General features: G+C 36.4%; 1 protein-coding gene and 2 long non-coding RNA genes across 4 annotated transcripts in view; 1 reads left to right on the top strand and 2 right to left on the bottom strand.

Moving 5' to 3' along the window:
* Positions 1 to 25,161, bottom strand: part of fras1 (Fraser extracellular matrix complex subunit 1) — a 271,118-nt gene that overhangs the window by 237,373 nt on the left and 8,584 nt on the right. Inside the window, exon 1 of one of the 2 annotated variants that reach the window (XM_008417773.2) lies at positions 9,160 to 9,534. The exons of the other annotated variant lie outside the window; for it this stretch is intronic. Within the exon in view, the coding sequence (XP_008415995.1) occupies positions 9,160 to 9,294 (135 nt within the window). The 5' untranslated portion in view covers positions 9,295 to 9,534. Of the gene's footprint in view, positions 1 to 9,159; positions 9,535 to 25,161 lie in introns of those variants that run through there. 2 annotated transcript variants of the gene reach the window in all.
* LOC103469821 (uncharacterized) lies at positions 10,723 to 11,847 on the top strand. Its single transcript, XR_534408.2, has 3 exons — positions 10,723 to 10,789; positions 11,067 to 11,126; positions 11,229 to 11,847. It is a non-coding gene; the product is annotated as an uncharacterized LOC103469821 (long non-coding RNA).
* On the bottom strand, positions 24,088 to 24,984 carry LOC103469820 (uncharacterized). Its single transcript, XR_534407.2, has 2 exons — positions 24,732 to 24,984; positions 24,088 to 24,197 (listed from the first exon to the last, which is right to left on the bottom strand). It is a non-coding gene; the product is annotated as an uncharacterized LOC103469820 (long non-coding RNA).

Below are 25,161 nucleotides of genomic sequence, written 5' to 3' on the forward strand. Positions count from 1 at the left end.
AACTCTGTGGGAGTTAACAACATAATTCCCAGTGTTGATTTAACTCCCACAGAGTTGATATTAACACTTTTTCAGTGTTTATATAGTCCACACTCTTCAGAGTTAAATGAACACTGGGCTTTTTGCTGTGTATAAAAACAAGAAAATTCAACGTTTAAAACCCAGATACCCTCCAAGAAATGAGCTGCTGACCAAAATCTAACCATTTTTAGCTTTATTTACCCCGAATGGTGGCCTACTTAACTCAAAAATCCAATCTTTTTCAATGCAACATAGTAAAACTAACAGGTCCCACTAAAAGCTGTTCGCTGTTGCTGCAACAAAAAGGCAAAAAAAAGTGTGTTCTGTTTGAAATTTCACAGGTTTTCTTACTTTTCTGTGTTTTGCTTCACATATTAAGTCTCTGCGAAGCGAAACCATCTGTATTGTAAATGTGAAGGCTCAGGTTTTCTACCAATTATCGATTTCGATGTGAATCTATTTATTTACTGTGATCTTGGGCAGCAGCTGAGGTCACGATGAGAGCACTGAAGAAAATCCATTCATGCAGAGAATGAAGACGGGATCGATGCTTTTCTAACATTGATTGTAGTTTTTCCAACGATTCCTCAGAGAGGAGACATAGAGAAGCAAAGAGGCTCTGAGGCGTTCGTGCACTCGGACCGCCAGTCGGTTTTCTCTCCGTTCAGATGCTGCTGCCTCTAAGGAAGATAATTAGGACCACTGGAAATAAAAAATCTGACTTTTTTCGCAGAATTTTTACTTTAATTTTCAGTGAAAAAAAGTCAAAATTTTGAGAAAAAAGTCACACTTTTTAGATTAAGGGCCAGAAAACTTGGAAAAAAGTCAGAATTTGATGAGAGCATCAGAATTCAAAGAGAAAAAGTCAACTTTGAGATTAAAGTCAGAATATTTTTTTAAAAATTCAGAATTTGAGAAGACAATCAGAATTTGAAGAGAAAGAAAATCAGAATTCAGAATAAAAAGTCAAAATTTGGAGAGATAAAACAGTCAGATTTCTACAATTAAAGTCAGATTTTTTTTTTTTTTCATTTCCCCTGATCCTCCTTATTCCCCCTCCAGAAGAATCATTTCCCAGCGTCTCTGGTGTTTTTCAGACCAGAGACATGAAGGTAATGACAGCTGAAGAGAAATCAGAGGTTGTGTCTTTTCCCACCAAACCTGAGCAGCTCACCTGGTTTTTGCTGCCAAACAAATTACAACGGAGTCCAGGTCCAGATGTTTCGTCAAAGTCTGGCCTGACATCACGGCTGCAGCTCTTTGAACAATAATTACAGCATGTGAGTGTAAATGGATGGTTCAACACTCCTCTGTTTACAGACCCACGACGGCATCATCACAGCCTTTCAGACTTTTAAGAGCAAAACTTTAACCTCGTATAGGAACCTCTGGTGCAAAACGCCATGAAATTAATTCAGATTTTAATTCAACAGCAGAACCTCACTGAAAGCTCTGGTAAAATACAACCTTCGTATCAGGCCACAGAAAGATCATAAATGTCCTTAAAGGGCCGGTTGTTGCAAACTGTATTAATAAAACTACCAATCAAGAATTACAGCTTTCTCTCACTTCTGACAGTATTTTTAGGGCATTATTACGACATGTGGAGCAATAAATGAACGACTGAGCTTTGATTGAACTCGAGAGGAGCAACAATACAAATATAACTGATTGATTTGACTGATAAAATAATATTTAAGCACTGAACTGTGATTTGGACGTTTTATTTCTGTCCACAGAAATGGCTACGGCGGGCCGAATTTAGCCCACGCGCCTCAAGTTTAACACAATTACTAAGATGGAGGAAAACATCTTTTTAAGCAAACATCCAGGGATTTTTATTAAAATTAAGACTTTGGTTTGGTCATCTAATAAACTTTTCTTGTTTCTTGTTGATGAAAAGACAAAAAAAATCTAGAAAAATATGACAAACCTAAAAATTTTGCATTTTTTTTAAATTCACAAACCTGCAAGACTTTTTTTGTTTAAAATCTACAATAATTTACTGATCCTTCGTCTACAAAAATTAAATATTGTGCTCAGTTTATTGTTAACCAAGTAAAAATAAAAGTAACAATAGTTTTTCCAATTAATAAAAATACTAAAAAGTTCTTTCAACCTGACATTTTTGGCAAGCAACTGGCCTAGTCAAAGCTCAGATTGTAATTTCGTTGAAAAACTGTTGATCACAGATGTTCTCCGACTGAATTTGAGATTTTATACAAAAAAACCTAAAAGCTAAAGACCAGAGCACTTTTTTCTGACTGATTCCTTCCACTCCTCAAACTATTCACTACTTTCTGCTGATTTATCACAAAGAATGTCGACCCAACAAATAATAAGAGTAAAGAAAAGCAGAATTTCCCCTTAGTGATCCTGTTCCTGAGGTGTTTTCATGCTAAAACCGAAGCAAAACCAAGCTGGCCGCAGAGTGCCTGCTGGTAAAGAGGATCCATCAAAGCGCCGCCTGGCTTTCTCGTGATTCATCTTCTGTTTTTGTGCTTCGTCTGAACCGAGAAGGAACCTCGGCGGTCTTGGCCGTCAGCCAACGCCGACCAGAGATGCAGCAGACGGACGGACTGACAAAGAACAAGACGTGATGAAACGTGGAGCCGAAGACGGCCCGCTTCCTTTCACAAACTATCAAATTATGCCTGAGAAGAAACTGGAGGAGAGCGGCTGCACACCTCCACCTCTCTAACAACGACCTGCAAGTGGCTACATGTTGGCAGCAGGATGTAATATTTAGGTTACATAGGAGCTGAGTGACACAGAAAGGAACGAGCACTCAGACCTTTACCGTCATATCACTTGAAAATAGTCTCAAAACAACATCATTTATCGCAATAACTACATTTATCGTAGCAGCTCTTGGTATACTTTTGACGACTACCTTCCTGAATTTTTGGGGTGAATTCACATCAGCCCTGTTTAGTCAAACTCTAGTTCGTTTGTCTGGAAAGTCTGGTTTGTTGTCGAATTTAATGTGGACCAAAACAGCAAACTCTGGTCCGCCTAAAAGCTGGAAGTGAACCAACGTGAACACCAACCGGACCAGAGATCGCTCCAAAAGCAGGAAGTGGACTACAGTGCAGGGCATTCTGGGTAAAAACAACCAAAACAAACCGGCGAGTGTAGCTAGCGCTAGCGTAAGAAATGACTCGTGTTTTATTACCAAACACAAAGAAATCATACAACCGCTAAAATCTGATGCAACTACATTTTTGTTTACATTTTGCTTTAGTCTTCTTCAGAAGTCTTTGTCGTTTCCTTCAGCTGTTCTTGGTGCAGCGCCCCCACAGGCAAGGAGGGGAACAGGTTTTTTAAAAGTTTGGACTGTTTGACGTTGTTTTGTGGGAAAGAGAACCGTACCAGCTGAAACTGTAACAAACGTTGCAACTTTGGTCCCAAACGAACCGAATCTACCGGACTATCAGGTGTGAGAACACCCTTAGAGAAAGCTGGATGACTAAGAGGAAGATGACGCGGTTTAAAACGTAAACGGGGGTTTGGAGTTTAACGACGGAGGGGCCTGTGTGCTGCCGGTAAGGAGGCGGTGAGGAAGCAACAGAGAGCTGCTGGTCTGTGTTTACATTTCCAAACCAGTCACCAGCCAAAGCTCGAGGGTCTGCCAAGGCTTGACAGGCGGCTGCGACTTCCAGTGGACAAGATAAAGGATTCCCAGTGTCAGTCTGCCCAGACGTGGGAGGCTGAGGAGTCAGCCGCCAGCAGTTATTGTCCCTCTAGGCTTCATGATGGCTTTTTAACCTGCTTGAGACGGGAGCAGTGCCTCCTTCCTCACTGTGTTTTTTTCTCCAGCATCTTTGATGTGAACTTTTAAGTTCACATCTCATCTTTGCGATGAATAATGCATCATATAATCTGCATCAGCGCTCCTGGAGAGCTGACAGAGTAGACAATTACCTGATGACGTTTTAGAGAGCAGAGCTGTTAAATGGTTTCTGCACTTTATGACGATACAGATGGAGAGCCAGTAAGGTTTACAGGAAGTCGTTAAAACAGGAGAAATATTTTTTACAGACAGAAACACGTCACCGGGTGTGTTTTTTATTCAGTCTTCCTTCATGTCAAAAGTCTCCTCATGGGTGCAAAATTACTCCAACAATTTCTTGGCACTGTGGGAAAATTTATTTCTGCTCCAGGTAACAACAAAGTGGTTCTGGATTAAGACTGAGAGCCTCCAAAGTAACGGTTTCAAAGACAAGCTGCATTTTTTTAAAAGGACTTTTCAGGTAAAATTCAGCTGGAGGTAATTTCACCACATTGCTTTCCTTCCCTGAAGTTCTCACCTCTGAGCCTTCGCCCACCTCTCCACCTTCCTGTCATTTCCAACACTTGAGGTGAGGAACGAGCAGCAAAAGGCTGAATATCCAGCTCAGCATCCAGCTTCATGGGATCAGGGTCGATTATCACATTAAACTTTATGTTAGATTAAAAAAAAAACAGTACTGGAAATATTATTTTCTTCACTATTTGTTCCACGAGAGCATAAATGCATTTCAGTAAATTCAAAATGTCTTTAAATGCATTTAGCTTCGTGATATAATTGCTCGTTGCTGAAAGGTGCTTAACAAATAAAATGTAATTAACCGATAAATCTCACTTCCCTAAGCGAAGACGTTTATGATCATTATTACAATAATACCACAAAATAGCGTAATAAAATTCAAAGTCCATGTCGGTCACAAGAGAAAGCGTTAAAGACAATAACAATATGTTTTTTTCGACACACCTGCAGTTTTTGTTAAAGTTTCTAAAAAAACTTTTATTGAAAGAAATGGATTTGTGAAAAATTTCTTTTGCCTGATTTTGTTTTTCTTGTTATGTGAATTATTGTCATTTTGGCCCTTAAAATACCAAAATTTCCACTTAACTTTATTTTTGTTCCATCCGATTATGTAAGTTTTAAATATTAAATTCTTAATAATTCAGTTTCAGTACTTGAGTTTTTACCAAATACTTTTCACTCTTCCTTGAATCATTTCTTGGACGGCTACTTTTTACTTTTACTTCAGTAAAGTTATGTTGACGTAGTGCTATTTTTACTTGGGTATCATTTTTGGCTTCTCTGGATATTAAACAAGCTGCTGAGTTCACCCAGCGGCATTGCAGAGTTAAAGGCCTCCATGCACTTTGCCGCAAAGTCCTGCGTTTTTCCCCCTCAGGCTGTCCAGCCTGGACTTTGTTGCCGTGCCACCAGAAGATGGACGCCCCACTGGGTGGAGCCGTCCGGGGGGGAAAAACCTCAATAAATCTGCAGCAGCCCACTGGAGACAGAGCTGTCAAACGCCAAACTGTTGACTCAGCCGACGGCGTCAGCGATGCCACCAAGGTCCAGAGGTGGACCGTGTAAATGTGATTTTTATGCCCTCCTTACAGAAATGACGCCGGAAGAGCGGAGCTTAAATTATTCTGCCTCCAGGAATGAATTAATTCAACCATCAGAGCTGCAGACAGATTACCTGGAAGCTATTTACGTCACTTAAGACGGAGACGCTGCTGTCGTTAAACACGCTGCGTTCAAATGAAGCACTTTAACAAGCTCGTGTTTACACAGCCGCCTCCTCAAACTTGTAAATTTGCTTCCGGGTTCCTCCACAGAGGCAGGAATTCAGAAAATGTCCTTCTGTGTCACAGACACAAATCTTCGTCCCTTAGCGGTCGGGAAACAATGAACGGGACAAAAGAGTCGACCGTTAAACGAGCGCTGAATGCCCTCATTCAGCCGCTCATCAGCGGCCCTAAAACAATAAACCAGGCCCCAACGCTGAGGGCCCGAAAGGATTAGCTGGGGACTCAAACACACATTTTTGGTTAAAAATAAAGCTGCATTAGCAAAGCTGCTAAGTGTGGAGTGTTGCTTGTAAAGTTACACTAAAAAATTAACAGCAATATTTTGGGTTTATTTAACCTGTGTTAAGAAAATTAATTTAAAATAAGCTAGTTTTAAAATTTGACATGACTTGATTGAAATAGCCTAATTATAGTTTTAAAATTTATAACTTATTCTGGCCTATTGACCTTTATTTTACCTGTAGTTAAGGCAGATTGTTTGCCAAGATCTTTGATCTGCCCTCAGTAGCAATCAGTAGGAAGCTCCAGCTTTTCACACTGATCTGTGAAAGCCATGAAGCAGCAGGACTTCTGGAGTCCCTGTTATTTAGACAACTGGTGTTTGATCTTGTGAACAAATTTCAGGGAGTTTCTAACTTTAAAAAGGGTCAGAGACAGGTCCTGGTTGGATGAGAAAAGATACGCCTTATTTGAATAAATTAAATACAAGAAGATAAAACTTTCCACACAGAGTAACAGATCAGATCTTGCCCTTGCAATTTCTCCAAAGATATCTTTGCTGTCCCCATCTCTTGTCTCAGGGAATGAATGTGTGTCTCTATTATTTTGTAGTTTTCTGTTGTATCTTCTCACTTTATTCCGATTTGGATTAAATTCTGAAATTCTGTGACGTCATCACGCATTGTCGTGTTTTGTCCCAAACGCGCCACCGTCAAGAGAACCCGGGATCCAAACAGGAAGAAGGAGAGCCAGATTCTTTTCTAAATTTAATCACACAAATAATTCTTCCTTAACACCTGATAGAGGAAAAAAATGTGGGAATTAATTTGTAAAGTCATATTTTCAACACATTATTCATACATTTATAAATGTCAGCGTCTGAAGCTACATATTTGGTTAAAAAAATAAATATTTAGCTTTCAAAATATTTTAGCTGAGACTTAAACATTTAGTTTGTAACAAAATAATTAATATGCAAACTAAACATTTGGCTCCAAACTTGATGCTTAAGTCTGAGCTAAATATTTAGCTTTCAAACTAAATATTTAGTTTACAAATTAAATATTTTGCTCAAAATTAAATATTTAATTTCCAAACTAAACTTTCAGCTGGAAAATAAATGTTTAGTTTGGAACCAAACATTTAGTTAGTAACAGACTACAAACTCACTATTTAGTTTCCTAATGATTTTAGCTTCCTTCCTATTTGAAAGCCAAATATATTGCCTGTAAACTAAATATTTAGGTTGTGAATTAAATATTTAAATAGTTTGGAATTATAAATGAATGAATAACTTGTTGAAAATATGGCTTTAAAAAATAAACACCTGTATTTTTCTCATTAACATGCTAAATATGCAAAATGTTGCTGTCAATATTTTTACTTAACTGCAAATTATGTGCAAGTAAAGAGAAGCTTCTTCTTCTGCTTCTTGTAGATTTTAATTGACAGTGTTTGGTATGCATTACTGCCACCTACTGGTATGGAGTGTCTCAAAATATGTATTTTATTTTATACATGTAATATCAATTATCATATTTTGTTAACTTTGTTTTGTAAAAACCTTATTAAAATTGGAACATTTTACTTTCTGAATCTCTTTGCGGTATATTTATTAAATTAAATGTTCATTTTGCCTAAATTCCTCCAACATTAATCAGTTTCATATTGTCAACATATTAAAATCACATGTTGTTTTGTTTCAAATTCTCCCACAATGTTGATATTTCCATTATTACGTTTACATATTGTAAATGGTTTGCAATAAAACAAGTTTATTTGTGCTGCTTTTGTCACCAGAAGTCGTTCAAATCAGCCAGAAAAGAAACAATCAGACTCAGCTGGACGAGTTTCATGAATAGAACTGAAGGTCAGAGGATTACAGGCTCCAAGCTGTCTGAATATTACAGGCCACTGGCTTCAAAATAACACGCTTAAAAACACAAACTCAAGAAAAAGGTGTCCTGACAAGGGTTTTTGTGGCATTAAAGTGACCTTTGTGTGGTACTGGGAGGCTAAAGCACACCTGGGAAATTAAAATGAAAGGTTTTCCCTCACTGGTAGCTCATTTCTGCTCCAAATTTACAGCAGCAGAGCAAAATAAGGCGAGTAGAAAATCCCAGAGTTAAATTTACAGACAGCGAATTAAAGGTTAGGTATGATTCCACAGAAAATATGAATTAAGAACATGTTTATGTGCAAACTGTGCGTAAAGAGATGAAGCTGTAGACGTAAAAGTCATAAAATTAACGCAGAAATTATTGCGATAAACGATAATATTGTTATTTTAAGATCATTTTCAAGTGATATTGATAACGGCATAATAATGCATTTTCCACCTCTCAAAGACCAATAAACTTAAATTTTCTTAAAAAATTATTGATAAAACTGGAATATATTATAAAATATCCATAAAAAAATCAACAAAACGGAAATTTAAAAAAACCTACACAACCGAAACTATGAATAAAATAGATTCTTAAGTCCCTGTAAACAACATAATAATCAGAATGGAAATCATCAGGCTCATTTTTAAATTTATCATGTGATTAATTGATTATTGCAACAGGTTTACGAAGGCGAAGTGCAGCTTTGCAGTCGCTTTATCTACACTGATGAAGATTCACTCACATCAGCATGCTGAATGCTTAAAAAGGCCGATATGAAGATATGTCCTCATTTTCAAATATTTATTTCTCCAAATGGGGACACACTGCGTGAACTTTCACCTCAAAATCGTCAGGGGATCGACTCACGGTTCCACCAGGTGTGTTTTTAATGAGAATAAAACTACAACATGATATAAAAGCTCAAAAAATGGATTTCACTTAATACATAATCAATCAAAACCCGTTTGAAAGGCTGAAAACTTTCAGAATGGTTTAATATGTAAACAAAGTGAGGGAAATCCTTCACATTATGTCAATTAATAATTACAAGAAATGTAAAATGTTTCACTTTGGTTGCGTATAAGTAACTAAAATCTCCTGTTAATGGTTAAACTAACGGGCAAAGATTCCTGCACAGCAAAAATAAAGCACTGGTTGGAAATGAAATCTTGTCTACTATGACCTTCTGCACTCAGTATTTTTTTCAACCGCATGAGAATTTAGTGACAGATTTAGCACAATATCAGTAGAAAGTCTTATTCACCACAAGGTCACAAAGAATCAGCAAAACGACAAAAAGAAACACTAAACCATGCAGGATTCCTCACCAACTGCAATCTTTGGATGTTTTTCTGCCTCTACAGGTCAGGCAGGGCGCCAAGGTTTGCACAGTGTTGGAGGGATTTATAAAAAAAAAAAAAAAAGTAGAAACTACCTGTGTGGTCGACCGGTTTGGGAACAGCTTTTGTTTTCTGCTGAGGTGAGCAGCGTCAGGAAGGGGAAATGAAGTCACTCCTGAAGCCCGGCCCTCCGCTCGTCTCCAGTTTTCTCCCCCCAAGCAAACATCCATCTCTGCCTGTCATCACTGGTTTTTTCTTAGAGCCCACAATCCCACAGGGCTCCTTTTAGAAAGAGGTTAATAGTGCAGGGTAATAGGCTGAGACTCAACAGGTAATCATACTGTATTCATGAAGTTCTCCTCGACAGACCGAGGGATAATTATAGCACTTAGCTTCTAATCCCAGGGAATTTTTTCCAGATACTCCATCGGTCCTGGAATCTAAGGATTGTTCCACTAAGTCTGCATCAACCAGCAATTATCTCTGTAGTCAGAGGTGGGCAGAGGAGACAAAAACTGTACTCAAATAAAAGTACAACTACTGCAGTATATTTTCACTCAAGTAAAAGTAAAAAGTAGCCATCCAAGAAATTGGTAAAAAGTCGACTCAAGTACTAACCGATCAAATTATCAGTCATTTAATATTTAAAAATTACATCATCCGATGAACCAAAATGTAAAGTTGAGTGGAAATGTTGGTATTTTAAGGACAAAAAAAAATAATGATTTAAATAAGTAACAAAAATTAACAAAATCAGGCAAAAATTATTTTTTTCCAAAACAGTTTCTTTCAATAAAAAAAACCTTAAGAAAAAGGTGTGTGTCCATGTCTGGTGATTTTTTGGTTAAAATATGTTTGTTTTTCATTTAGTGGCCAGAAAATCCACAAATTTTACTCAAGAGTCGAAATAATTTGTAATAACATTACGTAAGTAAAAAAAAAAAAAAAGTACAGTGCAGAAAAATACTCTCAAAAGTAAATTTGTTCAAAAAGATGGTGATGGAAATCTAATTGAGTACGTGTGTCCTGTTACTACCCAACTCTGCCAAAGCTGTTTTGAAGCCAAGGAAACTGTTTTTTTTAAGTCATTTTTTAAATTATCTGATATAATTTATTACAATCTGAGTGAATCGTGGCAACAAAAGTCAACATGTTCCCCTCCTCGACTGCGGGGGCGCTGCAGCAAGAACCAGTAAAGGAAACAATGATACACTGTAAAAAAACTAACGGCAATAAATTTGTTCATTAGTCAGAGAAAATAATGTGGATGTTAATATTTCAGTTATATTTTCACCATGTTATTCCTAGCTCTATGAATATTTAGCTTTTAAATTAAATAGTTAGGAAGCTAAATATTCATGTATCTAAATATTTAGTCCAAAACTAAATATTTACTTGAGAACAAAATATTTTGTCTTCAAACCAAATATTTAGCTTTTTAACTAAAAGATTAGCCAAGTAAACTATTTAGTTGAAATAAATATTTAATTTGGAGCTAAATGTTTAGTTTGAAAATATTTACCTCCAAATTAAATACTTATCTGAATACTAAATATTTAGTTTCCAAACTAAGAATTTAGCTTTCTGACTAAATATTTAGTTAGCAAGATGAACACTTAGTTTGCTAACAAAGAATGCACTGTTTAACTTCCTTCTTCATGAAATGTATGTTTAGAGAATTATCCATTCTCCGTTAGGTTCTTGATGTTTGAGGCTGAAGAGTCGGTGAGTTGAATTCATGAAATCCATTTATTCAAACCAAAATACAGCTGGTCCATTGTTCATGCTATCCTTATGGGCCAGCAGAGCAAAATGGCGTCATATAACAGTTTGCAATCTTCTTATAGGTTGTTGTCAAAGTGAAAATCACTGACTCACATTTTACCTTCAGGGTTTTTTGTTTGTTTGTTTGTTTGTTTGCTTTTTTTTACAGAAGCTGAATCTGTCTTTGTTTCTCTGCATCACTGGAACATTTGTAATTTCTTTAAACCTTTTCCAACAGGAATCACTCCAGAGTCAAAACCAAAACTTTTGAAATTTTGCCGCAGAACCCCAGGCAACTGTAAGGCTCATGCTTGACAACAAACCAAAGTTTTGCACTAATTAGGTCCCATTTGTGCATTAAAGTGAAACTTATATTGACTTTTGCTGATTCTTCTTCCAGCCGTCTTTCTGCAGCAGAGGAGCCGAGAGGCTGATTAGAGCATCTTGTCCTTCAGACGACACATGATGTGAAATGATTCCTTCTCCCTCATGGAGATTCAAGACAAATATTTCAGAGAGTGACTTTTTTCCCCCATCTTAAAACGATTCCCATCGCTGCTGCTTTCATGAAACTGGAGACAATCAGGAAAGTTTTTACCTCATCCAGGGGACAAAATGTCATTTTAGAGTATTATTGGTAAATCTTGGAATAAAGCAATACATCTGTGATATTAAATATTGTGTAAATCATTTTTATCTACTATGAGACTCTGTCTAAATATTAAATTAGCATGAATGATGCAAATTCATAACACCTGGAATATATTAAAAACTAAACAATTGTGATATAAATACAAACCAAATGATATTGTGATGATAACTTTTAGATGAATCCTATAAAACTGTTTTAAATATTTTTCAAACTTTTTCCCACGGGCACTACAACTGTCAAGTTTTATCTCTGTGGTGCCATCATATTAAAATGAAAGCTTAAAGTCTGGTTCATACTGTATAAGATGATTGTTTTGTGTTGTTGCCATTTTTTATTTTTTTATTTTTTGGTAGGTGAAAATCTTTTGCTTTCATTTGTTTGAAGTGTATCACCATCAACTGTCTGGTGAAATAAATAAAGTCCTTGAACAAGGAACTATTATGCAAAATTAACATTTCATACATTTTGGTATTTCCATTTGGGTCTCAATCACTTCTAAAATAGCTAAAGTGCTTAAAAAAACTACTTCCAACTGATTTTTGGCAATAAATCAATGTTTTTTGGTGTCTGGAAAATCAGGTGTTTCGACAACATCCCAACGGTTAAGCCAGATTTATCTTTACCTAGCAACCCGAGCTGAGCTCTAGTGCATTCAGTCATCTGGTTTTACCGCTGTATACTAGAAAAGAGAAGTGTTTTGTTGTTGACTTTCCATCCAGAAACTACTTGCAGTGTTCTTGTTGGTTGTGCAGGAGGCTCCACTTTTGCTTTTCAAACATGCAAGATTGGATAATTGCACATCTGTCTGCATCCATTTTTATGCGGAAGTGTAAACTTTAAATTGGGGAGTGTGGACAGTAGTAAGTTACTTGTTTTTAAAGTGACAGGAGGCTCTAAAACAACTCAAAATAGGCAGAACTGAGCAGAATAAAATCTCAGAATGATTTGTGTAAAAGATGCAATGATCATGTTTTGCATAGATCATAAACCTAACCTGTTCAAGGATGAAGTCGTGGGCAAGGGCTGCACAGAATAATCCCAAGGGCTGAAAATGGCCCAAGCACCACATTTTGGACATCCCTTATTTACTGTATGGGTCACAAATGCAATATGCCGATGATTTTGTGCTTTTATTTTTGCAGAGTAATAAAGAAAATGCTTATCATTATTTTTATTATTATTAATATAATGGCTCCCTGCTTTAGTTTTTTTGACTTTGTTTTTTATCCACTTTTTCTGGGAGACGTCCTTCAGATGACACCTGATGAGACTGCAGACGCCCTGCAGAGTGGCTGTGCATTTATAATAAATGGCTGACACTGAAGCACAAATCAATCCAGATTACCAACATATACTTAAAATAACACCGAGCATAGAGCTCTCATTCATCACCTCTATCGGTATTCCTTCAGCCTTTTCTTACGGAGAACAAAAGCATTCCTCTCCAGCAGCTGAAGTCCCTGAAGATGTTCTCATTCCTTGGATTTCATTCAGAACAGGAAAAAAAAACAAAACAAAAAAAGGAGGGAGACCCAGAGAGTTAAAGGCATTGCCTCCCTGGTTAAATGTTCTGCAATGCGGGACGTGTGTGAACACGGCCGGCGGAGCCGAAGGGGACTAAAAGCCAGGCTCAGCTCAGTTTTACCCCCGTCAAAAAAAACAAAACACTTGTAACTCCAAGAGCCTGCAGGCACAGACAAATGGGATGCTGACTGTAACGATACACTGTAAAAAACTAACGGCAATAAATCTGTTCATTAGTCAGAGAAAATAATGTGGGTGTTAATATTTCAGTTATATTTTCACCATGTTATTCCTAGCTCTATGAATATTTAGCTTTTAAATTAAATAGATAGGAAGCTAAAAATTTTGTTTGTAAACTAAATAGTTAGGAAGCTAAATATTCATTGTATCTAAATATCTAGTCCAAAACTAAATATTTAGTCTTCAAACCAAATATTTAGCTTTTTAACTAAAAGATTAGCCAGATAAACTATTTAGTTGAAATAAATATTTAATTTGGAGCTAAATGTTTAGTTTGAAAATATTTACCTCCAAATTAAATATTTATCTGAATACTGAATATTTTGTTTCCAAACTAAAAATGTAGCTTTCTGACCAAATATTTAGTTAGCAAGATGAACACTTAGTTTGCTAATTAAATATTTAGGTTGTTAACTAAATATTTAGTTATTTTAGCAACTAAATATTTAGCTCCAAATTAAATATTTATAAGGGAATTAAATATCTAGTTTGGAAAATCAATATTCTACTCCAAATTTAGTTCCAAATTAAATATTTTAATAAATATTTAGTATTTAGTTTGCCAAACTAAATATTTACCTCTAAGTACTTAGCTATAGCGAGCTAAATAACTCTATAGATGCATTTTTGTGGACATTTACGCAGCCACCATGCAAGGTGTCTGTAGTCACAAACTAAATAGCTAAAACTAGCTATTTAGTAAACTAAATATTTAGCAAAAAAGCTAAACATTTAGATAAAATATTTAACTGGGAGATAAATATTTATTTTGCAAACTAGATATTTAGCTTTCTAACTAATCATTTAGGGTTCAAACTAAATTAAGTATTTAGTTTGAAACTCTGACATTAATTGAATAACATGCTGTCTTTGAAAAATGAACACCCATTTTTTAAGATAGGCTAAATGAAAGAAATTACTGCCGTTAATTTTTTACTGTGTAATTTCGCAAACAACACTCCATACAGACAGACTGGGAACTGGAGGGCTAAAGCTAACTGGTGTTTACAGATAAGAGGCAAACTGGTCTGAATGGCTGAGCTGGGAATTAAGCAGTCAGAGTGAGCTGAGAGACAAAAGGCCGTGACCTCCCTGACCTTCAGCGGTGACGCCGGGGCAGAAACAAGGGGGGGGAGGGTGAGAAACGGGAACAGCTTGATTGTTTGTTTGCCCATTAATTGAGCAGCTGGATATTTGCCAAAGGTTGTCCCAGTACTTCAACTGGTTCTGCAGAGAGCGGGTCAGGAAGAAGAGGCTTAGTTCCAGTCCAGAGAGCAGCTGAGGCGTGGGATGATATCAGGGAGAGGCGCTCACATTAAAGGGCCCTTATGAGGGGCCCTTAAACACTCAATGAAGTACTTTCATTGCTTCTAATAAAACTGCAGATATTATTAAAGGATTTCCTTTTAAATTACTTGTACCTGTTCTGGGTTATTGCTCATCTATAAAAAATCTGTCCTACTTAAAACATTTCCTCCTCCTCATTCAGACAATGCTGGCACACCAATACACTGCAAAAACACAAAATCTTACCAAGGTTTTTTTTTGTCAAGAGTGTAGTGTAAATGCATAAGTACACTTTAAAGAAGACAATAAATCGGTACGACGGTGTATCAGGGCCTTTAGGAAGGAAAAAAGTCAGTCAAAAAAAAAAAACTCAATTTCAAAAGCTTTTGAAATTAATCTGAGATTTTCTAGAAAACGATTAGACATGTCCGAGTTTCAAAAGTAAAACATTTTCACATTTCTAAACTCAGAAATGTTCCAAAAATCTTTTGATGTTTTCTTACCAAAAGAATTTGAGAGAAAAAAACTTGGAAAAATTATTTTTCAAAAGTTGAGAACTCCCAAATTTTGAAACTCAAATGTCCAAGTGTTTTTCTAGAATTTTTTAAAGATTAATCTAAAAATTTCAGTTTTTCAACCTCTAAAATTTCCAAATGTTTTTCTATAAAATTTTAGTTTGCTTTTTTTTTTTTTTTTTTTGGCAAAATTTCAGCTTTTCAAACTCAGAAATGTCCAAGTTTGTTTCTAGAAAGTTTCTGAGAATAATCTAAATATCTGAGTATTTTGTTGGAAATTTACTCTTTTATGGGCTATAATACGCCACTGTAACCATTTTTTGCTAAAACGTTCTTTGTAAATTTTGATCTCAAGTGTATTAAGATATACAACCAAGACAAAAATATTTGGTAATATTTTGTTTTTGCAGTGTGAAATTAATCTGAAAAATTCTGAGATTTTTTACTTTTGGGAGCTCAGAAATGTCTTTGCTCCATCCATCCATCCATTTTCTTGCACCCTTGTCCCTTGGTGGGGTCGGGAGGGTTGCCTCTCCAGCTAACGGTCCGGGCGAGAGGCGGGGTCACCCTGGACAGGTCGCCAGTCTGTCGCAGGGCAACACAGAGACACACAGGACACACAACCATGCACACACACAGGGGCAATTTAGACAGACCAATTAACCTGACAGTCATGTTTTTGGACCGTGGGAGGAAACCGGAGTACCTGGAGAAAACCCACCATGCACAGGGAGAACATGCAAACTCCATGCAGAAACACCGGGGCTGGGAATCGAACCCAGAACCTTCTTGCTGCAAGGCAACAGCTCTACCAACTGCGCCACTGTGCAGCCCAGAAATGTCTTTGCTTTTCAATAAAATGTATTAAATTAACCTAAAACGTTTTTACGGCATGACGGAGTAGCGATGTAGTGCTGATGTATTTGAGGAAGTTGACGTTACTCCTAGAGCAACATTTACAGAAATCTAAAAATATTAAGAGTTTTGATATTCTATAACTAAACGAATCAAAGACGCTCTGTTAAAGCAAACAAATGTGAAACTGCTGCTTAAGCTAAGAAAGCTCTAGGAACCAAAACACAGTTAGTTTTAAAAGCATCTTGAAAAAGAGCAGCAAGTTTAAGCACTTCACAGCCTTAAGATACTTAATAATTCAGATGTGGGAGGAAAAAAAACCATGAATGGAAAGTCCTCAAATTATCTACTTCTGTGAGCGGGATGACGGCGCCTGTGAAAATCCTCTTTTCTCCTGACACCAGGATAACTCATAGATGGGAGCTTCCCACTTCAGAGAGGAAAACACTGTCAGAGACAAACAGGTGGGGGAGGGGCGAGAACTCTGTAACTTCATAACCTGAACCAGGACAACAGGGAAACACACTTTGCTGTTTCAATTTAAAGATCAAGTTGCATAAAATATTTTTTTTTAAAAAAAGGTCTCAAGATAAAGTTACATCTAGGGCTGCAAATAATGATTATTTTAATAATCAATTAATCTGCCGATTAATCAATTAATCAGATAAAAATATGGCATATTATGCAGATTTATTTAAATACGTTTTTTTTTTTTATTCGATTAATCGTCAGAATAATTGATAACTAAAACAATCATTAGTTGCAGCCCTAAAATAATACAATGGATCTTACCGAGCAACGGATCATTTAGCTTCGCTGCTCAGGTAAAAGTCTCTTTAATTTTGCAGCAGAGAAGCATAACGAGCCCGAGAGAGCGTGGAGCTCTTAGGTGATCTGTCAGGAAAATAGTTTTGCTGTCATCATCAGGAAAACAATCTCAGCGCCGTGTTACTGCCGCTGCTTCCACTCACGCTTCACCACTGGAGTTTGATGAGATCCGGAGAAAGGAAAAACTAAATCTAAGAGCAAATTAAACGACGTCGAGTTCCTTTAAGAAAGTTAATCACTCTGTTCTGAAGCGTAATTTGCTCCGTTTTCATTTCCCCCTCCAGACCATCAGATATGTTAAGGCCGCAGGAGTGAAGGACGGGCTAAAAATACAAAAAATAAAGTGAAATGAAGGAGGAACTGGGGACACGATTTGAAGGATGACAAGAAAGTTGGGGAAGTGAGAAACTGACAGCAGGGACCCGGCTTTACTTAAGACACATGAGACAGAAAGTCGGAGTCAGCGGTTCCTCCTTCCAGCCTGTTAACACGTCCTGGACAGGTACGGGTCACCTGGCATCCGCAGGGGAGGCCTGCAAACCAAACCTGATGGATGTTGCGATATTTTCAGATCTGTGACAAAGTCCCTCTGATATTTTTAGTCACAACTGCCCAAACTTTGACTCCGTTTACTCGAAATTGGCTGCATGGAGAACGTTGGATTTTCCCTTTGCAGAGTTTTATGGCTGATTTCTTTTTAAAAGTGGTCCATTATGCTTCCTTGAACATGTTAGAATATGTCTATTGGCGATTCAAAACATGTCCATTACATGTTTTGCACAAAATAATTCTTAAATAATGAGATCTTAGTCTGGTCAGTTCTGCCTATTGGACTGTTTTAGGGCCTCTTATAATAGTAAAATGTGGATCGTGACATATTCAGATTATTTGATGATGATGACAACATATTTTATCTGGTTAATTAGATTTTTTTTAATTTGTGACCATTAGTTAACACTTAAGAGCTTTAATTATTATTTTTATCTGACTAATGCATAGATTTGTACAGAAATAACTCCCAGAAAGATGTGCACGACTGAAATTACACGTAAAATATTTGAAGTGGTTTTGGTAGTGAAAATATTTAATCCTTCCTTTTCCCATTTGTTAACGACTAAAAACATTGGTGGCTAAATTTTGATTTTTTAACATTTGAAAACATTTCCAAACTTTTTTGTTTTATCTGAATAATATATAGATTTAAAAACTAGACTAAGCGTTTTTTTTTTAAAAAGCCAATTAATGTATAATAAAAAAAAAAAATTATACTTAAAAACCTTTTTAAATCTGATTTATATGCAAAAAGGGTTGCTTGATTATGAAATAAACATAATTATGATTACTACTGATCAATGCCAACATCCAACTGATTTTAAATGATTAAATGTCATGGAAAAATGCATCTATTGCAAAACAACAAAGATTGTTTTGATGATTTTTTTCCTGATATATTCTTATTTAATCTTGCCATGAAAAATATGACCAACTATTTACTTAAGTGTAGGCCATTACAATATCATTTACTTCAATAATTTGTGAAAAAACACCAAACTTGTTACCAAATAAGTCACAAAATAAATTATAAAACACCAACAAGCTTAAAAAAACAAAATAAATGACTTCTAAATAATATAATAATATAATATAATAAGTTATTTTGACTACAAATTTGCTCAGAGTTTATTTTAGTTTGACAGTTTCGTTTTGGCTAAATCTCCTGCATAGATTTGTCACTTTCTGAATGTTTCCTCATAGATTAAGTTCATGTTTAGGTTTCCGGTGTTTGCACAGATTGGTTGACTTACAGAAAGGTGCAGAAACCTCTACTTAGCAAATCCTGCACACCCGTGTTTCTGATCCATGTTTATGTCCAAGTATTCAACATTTTCCTGACTTTAACCTGTTTGTTTACTGAATGCAGCAGCAGCTGCTGGTGTAGCCTGGAGGTGCTTGTCATTTTGCCCCCTTAGGAGATATAACAACAAAATTATACTTGGAAAGCAGAACTTGACAAAATATCACTATAAAAGTAACTAGATTTTTAGTATCACATCAATTTAAGCTACAAATAAAAAATTTTCACCTGAATTTCCTCACTGGGGGACAATAAAGAATATTTCTATGCTACTCTAATCTAAAACTAACTTTAATTCAAGTCCCTTTATTTGTCCACAAGGGTAATTTAAAGCATGAAGAGTAATAACTGACTCCCTGAAAGAGGAGTGAAACACAGGGAGTGTTTACCTGTTGTTCTGCATCAGTGGTCCTCTAAATTTCACCTCTCGGCGCATGTTAATGCAGTTCAGACTTCACACCAGTTAACGCTCACTTATGAACACGAACCCGCCATCTGTTAAACTAACCGGAAATAATAAGCGTTCAGCTTCCAGGGTTCCGTTCAAGACTTCAAATCCAGCTAAAAAAGTACACAAAGAGAGCTCACTTCGTCCTGTTCTCACGTCGTTAGACATATTGCTTGTTGTTTGTAGACGGTTTGTTTACATCCGGAAATTTTGCACATGCGCACAACTCCGCCTGGAGGACAAAGACGTTTATTTTGTTTTACTTGCTATCGATAGCCGCGCTGCCGCTGTACAACAATCCCGTTAATAAAATGAAACCTGGAGATGTAGGTATTATTAATTTAGCGCAGCGCACCACAAGAAAGGTGAAAAATAACACAGAAAAACCGTCGAATAACAATTCAGAACCACTTTTAGTCTTATTTTTTCCCGCCCTCTCTAAGCTACATGCATACCCGTTGCCGTAGCAACTCAAATATTTCAGAACGCAAACATCAAAACATTCAGTCCGTTACAGTTTAATGTTTTCAAGCTTGATGTTTATTTTAAGATTACTAATAAGTGATCGTATGAACATAAAGGTGGTTAAACATCTTATCTACTGATGGTCTGCGTATGAGTCGTCTTTTTCTTCTTAAAAAACTTTAGCACATCTAGGTGCTAAAGTTGTCAACGTAAAGCTAGCATAGCTGTCCAACTTTTTCCTTATCTTGTTATCCTAGTTGTCATAGTGTTGACAATTAGTAACAAAGCACTGCTTTGCCTTTTTTTCTTTTATATATCACATGCTAAGATTTATCAGGTTAACAACTTGACAGTTAAAACTGCTGGTAGTCATTGTCGCCTAGCAGTTTTTTAATTTTGCAAAGTGTATATTGATTATTTCCAGCATGTCTGTGTGTAGGTCAGCACATAGAGTGGACCTGGTCAACATTTTTAGGCTCCAGAAGCTGCTATAATGATATGAAATGGGTTCAACAGAACAAAATTTGATTGAGTGAAGAAGAAGAAGGCCCACCATGGTACAATGAGGAGATAAAGGAGACACAAGCAGCTGTATTTATGATGTAAAGGGAACCAAATGACTGCAGTGATCAATAGCTGCACTCTGAAAATCATGCTGTTCATCTACAATTACTAAAGCCATTTCATATTATTCAGCCACCGACTCCACATGACATGTAGTCATCATTATGAAGATGGATTTGGTTTAAATGTAGTCCGAAAAAACACCTTCAAACAGTAAGTGTAAAGAATGAATCTAAAATGAAAGTTTAGAAAGCATAAAGCTGTTATGACTCACCTTGTGAAAACACATGCTGAGCATTAAAACTGATGACAATAATCAACAGCAATTTATAGAGTCTCAGAAAGTTAGAGACTCAGTCTGAATAATGACTGAATATCACTTGCTTAAAATTAAATCTAATAAATTACAAATTGATCTAAGAAGTTTTCACAGACTGTAAGCCAAAATACTGTACTGGAATGGTTTCTGTTCAACCTGCTGAAAGAAAAGTATTAATCGGATTAATCATGATTAATCAATTATTGAAAAAAATCATCAACTAATGTAGTAAAATATTAATCATTAACTGGAGTATGCAGCCTCAACAAATGCATAAAAATATTCAGATCAGCATGAAAGCCAAAACTGAATTTCATTTAAGATATGAAAAAACTTTGTTCAAGTTGCACAGTTTTAATTAAATTTGAATTTAATAAAGGAAGGCAATGTTACTGTATGCTAGGCAATACAATGTTTATTTTCTTATAAAAAAGTATTGAGGTATATACTTGTTTTCATCTGTTGTATAAAAAAGCTGAACTGGTTAAATGATACATTTTGAAATGCTAAAAATGCCACCTGAGGATTTCTGGGTAAAATATATTTACAGGCAAAGTTTATTTTTGATCCGAAATTCAAGTATATGTATTATTTGCATAGTTTTTGCCTAATTACTGCTCTGACTGTGTTTTTTCAGCGCATTGCCTTTTTTGAATTAGTAATATTCTGATAACGATTAATTGGTTACAAAATTAGCCAACAATAGCTTGAATAATTTGATTAATCATTTTAGTTATATTCCTCATAACCAAACAATTGAGAGGTCCAGGCGTCTTCATGCATTTTTCTGGTGCAAACATAATTATTTCAGTTTTGTCTGCATGTAACTCAAGATTGCCTCTCTTCTCAGCTGCTATCACCAAACAAACATTAAAACAAGTAAAAACTTTGTAACACACATTTATTTCCACTTAAGCATTATAAAACATTGATCTTCACTGAGTTAATACCTGACATGATTGCTGACTTTACCAGTCACAAAAATCAATACAAAGAGGTTCAAGTTCAACCTCATCTTTTAATCCCACCTCTGTAAATGTGCAAATGTTTCCAAAAACAACCAATTAGAGGCAGGAGGAGGGTCTTAGTGCTGTCAATCACCCTCTCACTCTGCTCTCACCTAAACTACAGAAGCTTAACTGCAACTTAGCCTATCAGGAATGCTAAGGCTAGTTAGCTTAGCCACCAATCATGGTGGATAAAAGGCTAAGTTGTTTCTTTGCCAATAGCTCAATTAGCAACATTGATTGATAGCGCTAAGATCCGCCTCCTGGCTCGGATTGGTTGTTTTTGGTTGGGAGTGGTGAATAACTCAGGGAGGAAGTGGAGGAGATCGAGCTTTTCAGATTATCGGTCTCATAATAAAACTGTCACAACATGATTACAGTTTTAACAAATAAGGAAAAAACTTTTTTATAAAAGTTACAGACTGCAGCTTTAACCGTAGATTTTACCTGCTATACATCTGCTGCAATAAGAACAGGTCACACAAGAATAACTCTTCTCCTTGTTGGCAGCTTAATGACTGGCAGTCCTCACTGATGAGCTGCTGCTTCTTTATAATAGAGCCAACTCATTTTTAATGCAGAAAAGATGTAAATAAAATAGCGTAATAAAAAATTCATCAAGATGCCGTCTGTGTGTAACAACCAAATACCATCTATTGGTTCCTGAAACTCCTCCGAAGTGAACAAAGCGAGCCGGCAGTGGTTTGTCGTTAAAGTTTAAGTGATTACAGCTACCCAAAAACATCGAGAAAGTCTCCAAACACACCAAGAAGACAATCAAAGCCTAGAAATAATCTTACATTCAGTTTCATCAAGAACCCCATTGAGTCGTGTTGTGTGTGGTGCCTTCATCATTCATGCGCAGCACGGACCGTAACGCCTGATTTTAGCGGCTTCTGACTCATTTTGGAATCAGGGCACATCTCCTGCAGACCAGCTGCAGGTTGACGCAGACGCAGCTTTTTTTTTAATCACCCCAAAGATATAAGATTTTGATCAGACACATTTCAGTAGCCTGTGCAGAGCCGGAGCTGCTCCTTAAGCCGTTTCCCCATATGGCTGCTGTCAAACAACTTCAACTCTACTGCAAAGCAGAGAGTCGTTTCTGCATATTCACGGCCATCTGTGAGTCCATATTGCTTCTTGTCAATCAAGCATGTTTCTACAGAAGCAGCATGTTTCTGACTTGTTTGGTCTCCTGGAAATAAGTGAAATTATCTCATGTCTCTCAGGGCCAAAGTGGTAAATCTGAAAGCAACACGTGTTTTCTGCATTGACTTGAGAACCAGGTGATAAATCCTCAAGGTATTTACATATTCATATGAAATCAAACAGTGGCCTCTCAAGTTACAGCTAACAATGGTGGTCAATGTTACTGATATGGGGAACCAATTAAGTGCCAGTAGGAGTGTTAAAAACAAAGTTGTATAACATAATTCAACTGCTTTAAAAACAACTTGCCATGCAGCTTCAAGCGTACCAGTTATATATTTTAAAACACCATCAAGAAACGTAAAGTCTCCATAAAGTAAATGTTTGTTTTATTTACAACCCAACATGTTTACAGACACAATTCATCTTTTCTACAAGAATAAAAACATATTGAGTACAATTTCTGGTACTCTAAACCTATTTGGTTATTAATATTTGTTGGCGCCCAATATTAGCGTCCTCTATCAACTGTTTTTTATTTTTTTGTGGCTACTGTTAGTGGCCAACATCGTTAGCAGCTAACATTAGCGACCTACTGTTGAAGGCTATTATTGTTATCCATCCAGACAAAAGACAATGTCAGCTAAAAAAGAAATAGAAACAAAAATTTTATATTTATAAATTGATGTCCTTTCCTTTTAACAGATAAAAACTTAAAAACTTGAAAATTATTGTTACCGTGGAAAATTAATGGTGCACTTATGATTTTCCCTACTGATTAAACTTTGATCTGTTTTTATCCTTGCAATGCCATGAGCAGAACTGGAGAGAGATCAGAGCGATTTTTGTTTATACTCTGATATATAAAAAGTATTTTATCGCCACCAATCAATCAAGCTTAATTCCAGAACATTAATTAAATAAGGAATTCGGATTTTGATAAAAACAATTAAGAAGCAGGGAGGCCTGCAGGCTCCAACATGGACTTTTATCTGAATGTTTTCTTTTCCCGTTTGTTTCCATCTTCCCACCAGCCCAGGTGTGGGGTTTTTCACTTTGAACTCCTGAAGTAAAGGGTCTTTTTTTCTGCAAACGGTGTTTAAACATGCTTAGACATCCCACCTGTTTTCCTGCCTTTTTCGCCACCAAGTCCCCTCCTCCTCCTTTCCCTTCCTCCTTTCTCATCCTCAATGCCCAAACAACTACTACCTTTTACACTTTCTGAAATTATCCCCCTTGAAAAGCCAGGCGAAAGGGAAGCAGGATGTGTTCTTGTGCCTTTACATGATTGCAGGTACATTTTTTTGAGCTTTACTGTAATTATCCTGAAAACTGCAGGAGAACAAGCTGGAGTTCCTCATTATTCAGCCTGGGAACAACAACCACAGCACACAGAACCATGTTTAGGGGGTTTTAAGTGAGATTACCAGTTGCTGCCTGACACAGGTGGTAGTTTTCTGAAGCACAAGGAACCGGATTGCATTCCTTTCCTGTCAAATTTGACTTATAAAAAAGGAGACAAAAAAGAAAACCCTTCAAGCTCAAAAGTGCACCCTGATGTTAAATGTCTTTACTGCCCACTTTTGATCCATTTTCCTCACAGCATTCGTACAACCGTAATCTTCTGCTGAAAAGTAACTCATCGCTTCTCGGAGGCTCTGAGAAAATTCAAGATGAGATAAAAAGATGCTTCAAGGTTGTTGAGCTAAAACATGAGCAAAGCTGCAAAAATGTCCTGCCATCACTATTTACAGTAAACTCAAATAAAACGAATTAATGAGAGTTTCAACAACATTTAATTTCCCTTTTGGATCAATAAAGTATTTCTGAATTTGAACTGGAGTGAATCGAAGGCCCCTGTTGCTGGATTTCTCTGAATCTCAACAATTATCGACCACTTTCAGATCAGGATCACCAACAGGACTGGACAATATAATATCGCAATAGACAAGTAATCAATATCAACAGATAATATCTATGATTCAATCTATACATAGTTCTCATGTGAAGTCACTTGTATGAATGTTGTAACTGTTAGCCATCTTGGCAGGCAGTTGCTATGGAGTTGCTATGACAACAATAAACAAGCCACTGGCTTAGAACAAGCTTTCACATTGTTCCAATCTAATTTATAAACAATATAAATGCATTACAAGAATTACCCCATCTCAGTTTTTGAGTACTCTACTCACCTTTGTCCAATACTAAGATAAATATCAGTGATATTTACTGCTGAATTAGCAAAAATAGCCAAGCTAATGTAGCTTTTATCCGGTTCGGACTTGTGGGAACGATGTATTCAACACTGAACTTCAATCCAGAACCGCACAGCATTCTGGGAGATGTAGGCAGAGGAAATACTTCAGCTGCTCAACATCTCACTGCCAGCTAAGAAACGTTGGTGGAATCAACTCACTCACTCTTAGGTTGCGTAGCAACAACCCGTAACTCTTTAAACTAAAAAATGTTACACGTTTTTTCTAGAACTCCGAGATTAAGCTCAAAATGTCCAAGTTCTTTCTCCTCCTTTCTCTTTTCTACTGTATCTACAACGGCCAAAACACACCGTTTTACTGTAAAGATTCCCAGAAATAACAAAAAAAGTTCAGTAAAGTAGTAGTT

This window comes from Poecilia reticulata, linkage group LG9 (genome assembly GCF_000633615.1).
Source record: "Poecilia reticulata strain Guanapo linkage group LG9, Guppy_female_1.0+MT, whole genome shotgun sequence".
Lineage (NCBI taxonomy): Eukaryota > Metazoa > Chordata > Actinopteri > Cyprinodontiformes > Poeciliidae > Poecilia > Poecilia reticulata.